This window comes from Pollicipes pollicipes, unplaced genomic scaffold, assembly GCF_011947565.3.
Source record: "Pollicipes pollicipes isolate AB1234 unplaced genomic scaffold, Ppol_2.1 Scaffold_3087;HRSCAF=3621_pilon_pilon_pilon, whole genome shotgun sequence".
In the NCBI taxonomy this organism is placed as follows: domain Eukaryota; kingdom Metazoa; phylum Arthropoda; class Thecostraca; order Pollicipedomorpha; family Pollicipedidae; genus Pollicipes; species Pollicipes pollicipes.
This window is the reverse complement of record NW_023596225.1, coordinates 25,352,006-25,362,474: the sequence shown is the minus strand read 5'-3', so window position 1 is coordinate 25,362,474 and position 10,469 is coordinate 25,352,006. Positions and strand designations below refer to the sequence as shown.

General features: G+C 59.2%; 1 protein-coding gene across 1 annotated transcript; it reads left to right on the top strand.

Annotated features, from left to right (window-relative positions):
- The first annotated feature begins 70 nt into the window (after positions 1-70).
- On the top strand, positions 71-10,024 carry LOC119114742 (uncharacterized). Its single transcript, XM_037238760.1, has 2 exons — positions 71-456; positions 9,971-10,024. Exon 1 carries the CDS (start codon positions 116-118, stop codon positions 452-454), a length of 339 nt encoding a protein of 112 aa, XP_037094655.1. The 5' UTR covers positions 71-115; the 3' UTR covers positions 455-456; positions 9,971-10,024.
- The last annotated feature ends 445 nt before the right edge of the window (positions 10,025-10,469 follow it).

Sequence of the window (10,469 nt, the reverse complement as noted above, 5' to 3'; positions counted from 1 at the left end):
CGCGCGCGCCAACCAGCGGTTCGCGGCACACAAGGCGGGCGCGGCGCCGAAGGGCGGCAGCGTCCACGGCCCGCTGCCGGACGCGGTCCGTTCCGCCGCGCCGCCACTGTTCGACATGCGCTACAAGTCGCTCATCAGCCTGGTGGCGGCGTTCGACACGCTCGACTCGAGCACGTCGGGCGACAAGGGCTCGGGCGACTCGGCGCGCTCGGCCGCCGTCCGCAGCCGGCTGCTGGAGACGAAGCCGAACAAGCTGACGCGGCCGCGCTCGCTGACCAGCCTGGTGTGGGACCTGCACCAGCCGGCGCCGGACATGTTCGCCAAGCCGAGCATCATCGCCGACCACGAGCGGAAGCTGCGGCTCGAGCCGGGCGTCTACACGCACCGCAGCCACAACATCCTGCTCAACAACAAGTACAACAACCTGAAGAAGATCGGCACGCTCTACTTGTGAAGGTACGTCGTTGCTGCTGCGCGGATTGGTGGGGCTGAGGTGTCGCATCACTGGCGGGCTGGGCTCGTCGGTGGCATATTGCGGGGCTGTCCCTGTCGTGCACAAATCTCGAATCTAAGACATGTTTAAATGAACCAGGGTTTGTCGTTTTCGCTAACGTTGGTTGTAGAAATGAACACCACACGGGGTCTGGTAAGCAAAGGCAAAATCGATATGATCTTTTCACACCACCGACTGTGCACACAATGAGGTAATAAAGCAGTTTTTCTTTGTTGCGAAACTTCTGGCGAAAGGCCCTGGTCACTGAATATCACCGTATCACAAAATCTCTGAGAAGCATTTGCGGCAATAGAACGTCCACTGCATTATGATGTCCAAACTGTCACTGCCTCTAAGGAAGGTAGCATTGCAACACCGAAGTTTCCGACGCGTGGAAAAGAACCAGCGGCGCTTCGTGGTCAAGATCGAAATCGGTGCCTCACATTTGTTCTATTCCGCAACGTGAAGGTTTCATTACTGATAGCGGGTTGCCACAAACATCTGGCTTCCCACGCTGGTGAGGGAAATCGGCCGGCGGATCCGTCCATTCTCCTGCGCCTGCCATCCACGGCGACGTTATCCAGATCTGGGCTCGGGTCGGGCTCGGGCTTTGGGCTGGGCTCAGTTGAAGTGTATAGCTTTCTCCGGTCTCTACTGTTTAGTGTTCGCGCTCTCCTCCGTCGATATTGTTCGATGAGGAATTCCTGTGCCGCAACCTCTGAGGTACCAGTACCGGTTGGTACCAACACCACCCACGGATAGTCCAGTATTGTCCAGTGCTTGCACTCAATCTATATTGCCAGCCACGCAATACTACATTGCCAGCCATGCAATGCTATATTGCCAGCCATGCAATGCACTAATAAATAAGTTAGTGTCTAGTACGATGCACAATTATCGATGCTGCGTTTGTGTAGTGCCCACGTCCCACATTTCCATACGTGCCTCCAGTGCCTTGCCCCGCCCAGCGTCCATTGTCCAGAATGCATGCTGTCAAAAGTCTGCTTGTTTCTGCACAGCATTGAGCTCACTGTTTAGAGCCGACCGCGTCCGCCACTCTGTACCGTCCCGGCAGTCATGCACCCTGACCTTAACCAACCGACCGGTGGGAGCCACGCGAGGGCACCGTCCGAGGCCGGACGGCGCTCCCGGCAGCCGGTACCGAGCCGGACCTGCCGGCCAGAGGTGCCCTTGCCGCTCGGTCAGACAGGGCCGCCGCACCACACATGGCTTCACTGCGCTCCGCCCCTTGCTGGCGGGAGACACAGCTGCGGGGAAATAGGACCATGCCCGAAGCCTGCGTGACACCAAGCGAGGCGAAGCACGCATAGTGCACGCCTGATTCATGCATCTGCGGTCAGTACATAGGGTGCAGCAAAGTTCAGTTACAGTCGACGCGTCCGGTTGGGGTGGGAGAGTGTAGGTATTTATCAGAGAATGCTGTTACTGTCTCGGCGGTTTTCCCTTCCACCTGTCCTCGGCTGATACGCCGAGTTGACGGCTCGACGCCGGTACATTTCAGCACAATGTCACACAATGCCCCCGGGAATGAGCCGCGACACAAATCATAGGGTCGTGAGGACAGGGGTAGCGCCCCTCCCCGACTTCGATCAATCTGGCGTTTCTCCCGCAAACTCCGGAGAAAAAGTACTGGACTCGTGGCATTGTATCGTACGAATTGGGCTAACAGGCGATTCAAAAAGCTTCCACCGCCAAGCGTTCCATGACTTCCCGCTCTCCCACAGATCCGGGGCGTTCGTGTGCTTGGTTTGGTTGTTTGGATGAAAGCCCTTTCGGCCAGCCGTGACCATTTCAGGGCTATGTGATAAAGGAGAATGGATAACGGCGAGCCAAGTCTACACGCACGTGGAGACCAACCCACCGAGGCTTTGCCCTCTGCGGAGAATGTGCCCGGCGCTCGAACGGAGGTTCCCGCCAGGGGGCACTTCGGCCTTCTCATGGCTGGCACATGAAGCTGTCCCGAACAAGCGGGCGTAGCGGGGACGCATGATAAAGCGAGAAACAGGACAAAATGGCGGATGAGTTTGTGTGCACAACCAACACGGCGAACCCCAGTCAATGGCCGCCTTTCCGAACAGCCGTGCCCGCCAAGGTTGGTCCAGTGTCACACGAACCTCCAGGCCATGTTGTGGGATCGTTTCGGAAACAGTCTCAACTGCCCGCGCTCTTAGACGCCGGGGTCATCGAGCACAGCCTGGGAAACGGCTGCAGTAAATGTGTCCTGACTCATGTAATCTGTAGGCCTCGGCTGGCGTTGTCACGACCGTAGGAAACATTAGCTCACAAGGGTGCATGGTACCCTCTGACGCTTCGACAACCTTGCAAAAGTTACTGTTGTTCTGGGAAGCCGGCGATCGCCCCTTTCTCCGATAGCATCCCCCACCTCTTTGATGGGCTCCCCTGGATGACTTGCAGTCCCTTGGCAATACCGTTAATCAGCCGGGACGGGCATCACGTGACCTCCGCCTCCGATCTTCCGCACCAACGCCCCCAGCCTCACCGTGGCGCCGGTGAGTCACGTGCGCGCCTCGTTAGCGCACTGTCTGCGGTGAGGCGTGACCGACGGCCGCGGCGGCTCGGTCTGACGGCTGGTGTGTGTCCCAGGGACTCCTGAACTCAGGGGCTCAAAGACTCCGGTCCGGCCCGGCGGCCGGTGTGTGTTCCAGGGTCTCCCGGACTCTGGGACTCAGAGACGCTAGTCCGGTCCGGCGGCCGGTATGTGTCCCAGGGACTCCCGGACTCTGGGACTCAGAGACGCTAGTCCGGTCCGGCGGCCGGTGTGTGTCCCAGGGACTCCTGAACTCAGGGACTCAGAGACCCTGGTCCGGTTCGGCGGCCGGTATGTGTCCCAGGAACTCCCGGACTCTGGGACTCAGGTACCCGGCCGGGTCCGACGGCCGGTGTGTGTCCCAGGAACTTCCGGATTCAGGGGCTCAGGGACTCTGGCCCGGCCCGGCAGCCGGTGTGTGTCCCAGGGACTCTCGGACTCAGGGACTGAGGTACCCCGGCCGGGTCCGACGGCCGGTGTGTGTCCCAGGGACACCCAGACCCAGGGACTCAGACACCCCGGCCGGGTCCGACGGCCGGTGTGTGTCCCAGGGACTCACCCCGGCCACAGTCACGGGCGGGGTCCGGCGAGCTGGGCCGACGCGGCCTCTGCGTGGGTCACGAGCACGCCGCCACATCTGGTGCAGCTTTCTCCGGGCCGGAGGATGGAGCGGCGCGCAGCCCGGCCATGTCAGGGCGGCCCGAGGGACGACCGCTGGTCACGCGCGCTGCCCGAGACACCCGGCCGCACGGCACGAACTGGCAGAGGCGGCCGCGGCGCGCAACGAAGTAGGGAGTGAGCGCACATGCTGAGGCGCCTTTAGGTACATCCAGCAGAGGGTATGCCATGCTGGCACCCCTCCACACATCATGAAGGATGTGTACACGAACAAAAAACTCCCGGGAAGTACCCCCATGATGTCCTGTAAGAACACTGCGCCGCAAAAGCCGCAACTTTCCCCAGGTTATGTAACCAAAGTGTTTTGCATTCTGTTTTGCTCATGACATGCTCATACCACGTCGCGCTATATTTGGCTCGCTTTGCAAGTTGATCGCATATCAGCCCCCGCCGTCACGTCTCCCGTGGGCCGTCCGGCTGCTCCGCTGGTGTGTGCATGTGTGTGTGTGTGTGTGTGTGTGTGTGTGTGTGTGTGTGTGTGTGTGTGTGTGTGTGTGTGTGTGTGTGTGTGTGTGTGTGTGTGTGTGTGTGTGTGTGTGTGTGTGTGTGTGTGTGTGTGTGCATGTGTGTGTGTGTGTGTGTGTGTGTGTGTGTGTGTGTGTGTGTGTGTGTGTGTGTGTGTGTGTGTGTGTGTGTGTGTGTGTGTGTGTGTGTGTGTGTGTGTGTGTGTGTGTGTGTGTTGCGTGTGTGTGTGTGTGTCTGTGTGTGATTGTGTGTGTATGACGTGGGGGTCTGGCCACCTGCCCAGCCCCCTTGGGCGTGGTCTCGCGCGACGCTCGGGGCTGGGGCGGCGCCGCCCCAAACCTCGGGTTCCGGCTGCGGGCAGCGTGTGACGCCCCACGCCGGACGCCGCCGGACCCCGTCACCCTCCATGTCACGACCCCAGCCGCTCGCGAGCTGCAGCATCCCGGCCGATCCTGCCACGTCCGGCGCCGAGTCTGGTCCTGATTCACCCGAGGTCTGACTCAGAGTCCTGGACCGAACCCTGGAGCGGGCCGCGGGTCCGGTCCGAGCCAGCGGCCCGGAGACGCCGCTCACGGACAGGGGTTGGGTGGACCGCGCGCCGACCGCGGGCCGTATAGCAGTGATCTGGGAGCAGGGCGGCGTCCACACGCCGCCCCACCCTCATGCAGCTGCCGAGCTCGGCTCTCAGAGGCAGACGGCTGCGGTCCGATCCTGGCTGATCACAGCTCAGGTGCATACCGCACGCCCCACCGCTCCAACCTCAGGTGCATACCGCACGCCCCACTGCCCCAACCGGGCTGATTCACGCCGCGCTTCTGGCCCGCTGCTGCCCGCGTCAGGGATTGCCCAACAATTATCACCTTGTAACGCTTGCAGCGGGGCCTGTGCCAATGCCGCGGTCTATTCACGTCGCCCCGGCGATGGCCACACCCACGTCGGGACGCCGTCCACGGCCCGGCCGTCCGCTCTCCCGCCGCCAGCCGACCTCACCCCAATTGCGTCAAGCCGCGCCGGGGTGGCGGCCGGCTCGCTGCACTGCGTGAGCGCAGGGGCGAGCCCAGGCGCCGACCCCGGGGCGCCGCCCGCGCGTGCCGGCCGGGCGGCGCTCGTGCCGGCGCTGGTGGCGGCGCTGGCGGCGTCCGGCCAATGTGAGGCCGCTCCCCGGCCGCCCGTGGCCCGCCGGTGTGGAGGTCAGTCCCTGGCTATCTCTGCGATCGGAGCGGTCTGCCGGGCGTGATATCGCGGCTGCTCCTAATGCAGGGACGAGGCGGGGAGGCTGGGGGAGGCGTTTTCTCTCTCCGTCGAGAGTCAATGCAGCTTCGGCCGCTAGCACCAAAGCTGGGAAAGTGGTTGGCACGGCTGGGGCCCCTGGCCACGTGTTGCTCCGCCTACGGCCGCGCGGCGTGTAACGGAGCCGTTGGCACCTTGGCAGGTTTGCTCACCACAGCCGTTAGACCATTTCGGTGCATCTGAGCAGCGTGCTGGTGCTGCCGCACGGCGTAATTTAAGCGATCTTGCAACGTGATTATGCCCTCATCCATGCTGTCTAATCGGTGCATTTATAGGGCGTGATCAGTGTGTGTAGCTCACGGCATTACCGCCAGTAGAAATTGGGATTCCCGAGTTGGGGCTGCTATGAAATTATGTCCATCAAAAAAGAGAAAAAATTTGATGGACTGGTCGTCCGCTGACAATGCGGAAATTCCACCGAAAAGGGTAGGGTTTTCCACGGGTAAAAGATGCTGCGTTTATGGGTAAAAGATGGGTAAAAGATGGGTAAAAGATGCTGCGTTTACGGCATCATCATGAAGGGTATCTCAGGGGTTTGCGTCATGGCTATGCTTAAGACGTAATGCAGTGCAGTGATATGTTTCAGCCAGTTACTTAATTTTTCAATGTTTTATTAGTTCGTTTCTATAATTGGGCTATTGTGCAAAGTGCAGGCAAGCCATGCAGTCATCCATGTGATTTTTGCCAGCCCATGCGGTTTTTCGGTCATCACGGACACTCGACGACCGTGAGACTGCGTTGTGATGGAGGTTTGATGTAAAAGCGAAAGTGCGGTGTCTGTCCTGCTATCACCAGACATATATACTTCTAGTTTAATTAGGCATTAAAGGAGTAATTATCACTGAAGGCTATTGGGACGCCACTTTGCTAAAAGCACGTTTATTTCAATGTTTCGGTCTCATAATGATGCGGCGTGGGATAAGCAAGCGAGGGAGACACAGGAAATGATACTTAGGCGCAGCTTGCCCGAAGAAGAGATAGCAATTGATGGCTCGTCTTCCCCAGCAGTTTCGGACAAAGCCGATTTATTGCAGATGGGCCCCCGATATCCTGCTGCAATGAGCAGATGGACTAAACGATTTGACGTGGCACGTTTTTGTGGGTAATTTGTGGTTTACAGCGTGGGCAATAAACAAACTGCCTGCCACATCAGCATGACCTGGAGATAGAAAGCATGTGAAAATGTCCGCACGTTCCCAACTTATCCTCAAGTTATACGGCAATGTCGGTGCCCGCCTCCACATCTCATATCCCAGCGCATCCCCATGGTCAGACTATAATCTCACCGTATTGTATTATCGCTTCGTGCATCCATCCATCCTCATGGTTGGAATTCATGCATCCTCGCTGCATCCGTGCCAGATGACCCGAGCACCCACATAGCATGACCATGACCTGTGTGTCCGCGCGGCACGGCCGCCCGGCCATCGCTGGCAGCCAATTACGGCCTGATTGCAACGCTGTGCAGCGAGGGGCCGGCCCGCGGTCGCACAGTTACTCCGCCGCCCGCTTCCTTGTGGAGTAATCTCGGAGGTGTTCCGCGAATCGGACGGGGTCCGGCGCAGGTCACGGTGTTCAGTCTCGCCTGCACACCCGCTCGCATACGGCGCAAGGGTACCCTGGAGGCCTGGGTCAATGCGGATTTGCTGGGGTCGCACTATTCCTACAGTAGTTCCTCTCTTTGGCATAAATGGCTTCCGAGTGGATCAGACTGGCGAGACAGACCTCAATCACTGGCAGACGACCGAGGCCGATCCACTTGAACCGCGGCGCAGCCGCGCGTGAATGGATCGTGCTGCCTGATTCAGACCGCAGGTGGCCACACGGCCAGCTGTGGAAGCCACGGCTGAGCTACGCATGCGCTGAAAGCACGTGTGAAGTGGGGAAATGGTCATGCCTTCCATTTTCTGTGAGGGTTTGACGATCAATGCTAACACATGCATTGCCGACTTCGCCCATGGTGTCACTGTTCTACATCTAGCTTTCCTTCTAGGAACTCGGCCTTCACTTCAGAGGACTGAGCTGTTTCCGCCAAGCCCCACCATGGGGTGATACTAGCTAGTTGCAACACATTAGGTCATGGCTGCGTACTGTGTCGGACCACAAACCCATGTAATAAGAGCACTGCTGTAAAATTGCCGCCCGCGCTGTCACCTGGCCTTTCACCATCGCGAGCGCGCGCTGTCGACTGCAGCCACCGTCGCTCGCTGGCCTGGCTTTCGCGATCAAATTTGGCCATGAGGCAACGCAGTCCACTTATCCCGTCCAATGCCAGAGCGTGGTCAGGGCGAGCGTGCGATGAGCACGCCACGCACAGTCGCAGGACGAAAACACGACCGTTGCTCTCTGAGAGCTTGCAGGATTGGCGCAGAAGCTGGATAACTCCGTTGGCTGCCAATATGGACGCTTCCCTTGATCCGAAAATTCAGCATGACTTTGTTGTTTTTGAGAACTAGAAAGCTTTGAATCCCGAGCTCTGGAAGGATCTCCAGCTCTGCAGAAGGCACGTGTATTGGAGATATTTAACCTTCTTTTTCACCTTTTTAAGATCAGTAGGTGTTTTAGAGCATGCAAGACCAACTCTGGAGACTTAGCCTGTGATAATTGCTACTTTTATCGCAGTTAGACCAATCGATTTGTTCGATATTTGTATTATCATGGTATGTTTGCAAGTGGGCTAGATGGCAAATGCAGTGCGGTCTTCTACGCTGTCGCTCCGTATGGCTGCTGCCAGGGGTACGCCGACCTTGCGTAACGTCTGACGGAAAGAAATCGGCCCGATGTGAATACAAGGTTTGGCCGTTTGGCCCTTGCCTTTGGCCGTTGCTGAGTAGCAATCAATGTTACAATGCTGCGTCAAACCTAACAGTTAACCAGCCTTCCGTACATGGGGAAACCGGATAACATACCGGATGTCTGTTGAAAATATTCATATTTACAAACGTTTCGCTTACGAGGAACTTGCGAAAGGAACCGTTAGGAAAACCAAAGCATGCAACATTAGTGTTTGGCCTGGCCTTTCCAATGTTCAGATGCACCGTCCACACGCCATGAGCAATGGGCGAATATCTAACTTATCAATAACGGGGATGAAGCGCGTGCTGTGTAATACCCACTGCATCCCTGCAGGTGGGGAAGGTTTCCGATGAGCTGATGGGTTCCGGATTATTCATTAACAGTAATGATTCGCTGAATCTTTCTCTTCCAAACAGAAACCTCTGAACTTGGGCCTGGCCGTTGCTTGGTACGCAATTTGTGTGCTCACGGAAACCGATTTTGTTACCTTATCATGTGTGCATCGCGTCCTGGACATGGACACCGCCGAGTGTTATTGCTTCCGGTAGATTAGGAACTTTTTGTGAGATAGACTTAAGCGAATGTTCGAATCAAATGCTCGTTTTTACCAACGGTCCAGTCTCATGTGGCCAACACACACAAAAAGTCGCTTACTTGAAACTTATTCATTGGGCCAATTGCTCTTTCCGTCTGATGGTGATAAGCCGTCTATATCTCATTTCATCTGACATCGATATATGACCTGCCCGGGACCACCTCATAACGACATCCATTTCCCGTTCGTCCCGCCCGTTCGCTGCGGCCAAGCCCGCCGCGACCTGCGGAGACTGCAGCTACTCAACAGGCGCACACCACCACCGGCGCACAGCGCGGCTCGGACGGCGGAGACTGCAGCGACCGCGCTCAGTTGCAGACTAGCACCGAGTCGGCGCCGGGGCCGACAGGGGTGACGGGGCGCGCGGGCGGATGGCGGTGCGGCGGGGCCGGCGGCGCGGTACGGACGGCAGCGGCCCGTGAGCGGGGCAGCCGAGCGCGCGCCGACACCGGCAGCCGCGGCGGCTGCCTCCGTGAGGGAGGGGAGACGGCGCCTGGCTTCGGAGGGAGCTCGAGACAGACAAAGGCTGGGTCCGGAAGGCTGGGAACACGGTGGCTGGGCCCGGGAGGTCTGGTCCGGGAGGGAGGGGAGATAACGGCTGACTCTGGAGGGAGCTGGAGGCAGACGAAGGCTGGCTCCGAGAGGCTGGGAAAACGACGACTGATCTCGAGAGGTCTAGTCCGGGAGGGAGGGAAGATACCGGAGCGACGGTTGAGCCCACCCAGTGGTACTGGACAGTTCAATATGGGGAGGGGTGGCGCCGAGGAACTAGGATGGGCAGACGGGACATCACGTTGATATCAGGTACCCTCGGATGTGAAGCGTCGTACAATTTGCTAGCAAACGATGCTTGTACAACATGTCAGTCCGTCCTTGTGCAGCATGTCTCTTTGTGTCAGTCTGTCGATCCGTGTCGATGTCTTTGTGTCTCTGTTGATGCCTGTGTGTTTTTGTTTGTGTCTGTTTGTTCACACCTCCCCGTCCGTGCGCCAGCAGTGGTCTGACAAGCGCCGCGTCTCGCCGCGCCGCGCAGACTCGCCGCACCAGCCCGCGTCTGACCGTGCCTGCTCTGCTCTCGTTCCAGCCGGTCCGGGCGCGCCACGTGATACCCGCCGGGGGCCATGGGCGGCAGTCGCCGGTCGGTTACCGCTGCTGCCGACCGGTCAAAACGGGACCCGGCGCCGACGGCCGGGCCGCGGTCGGCAGCGCCTCTGCGAGCAGGGGCCGCGGTCGGCGGCGCCTCTGCGAGCTGGGGCCTTGGTCAGCGGTGCCTCTGCGAGCTGGGGCCGCGGTCAGCGGCGCCTCTGCGAGCTGGGGCCTTGGCCGGTGGCGTCTCTGTGAGCTGGGGCCTTGGCCGGCGGCGCCTCCGCGAGCTAAAGCCTTGGTCGGCGGCGCCTCTGCGAGCGGGGGCCTTGGCCGGCGGCGCCTCCGCGAGCGGGGGCCGCCACATGGTCAGCGGCGGCTGACCCCGCGTGCAGTGAAAGGCGCCGCGCTCGCCGCTACGCTGCGTTCGCCCACGGTCTTTCTTTCCGCCTGTGGAGTTTTGTGTTCGATGTCGCTGTGGTCTCGACTCGCCGCGCGTA

What these genes read in the sequence shown, in the direction of transcription:
- LOC119114742 (XM_037238760.1), top strand. Translation starts at nt 116, where the DNA reads ATGCGCTACAAGTCGCTCATCAGCCTGGTGGCGGCGTTCGACACGCTC.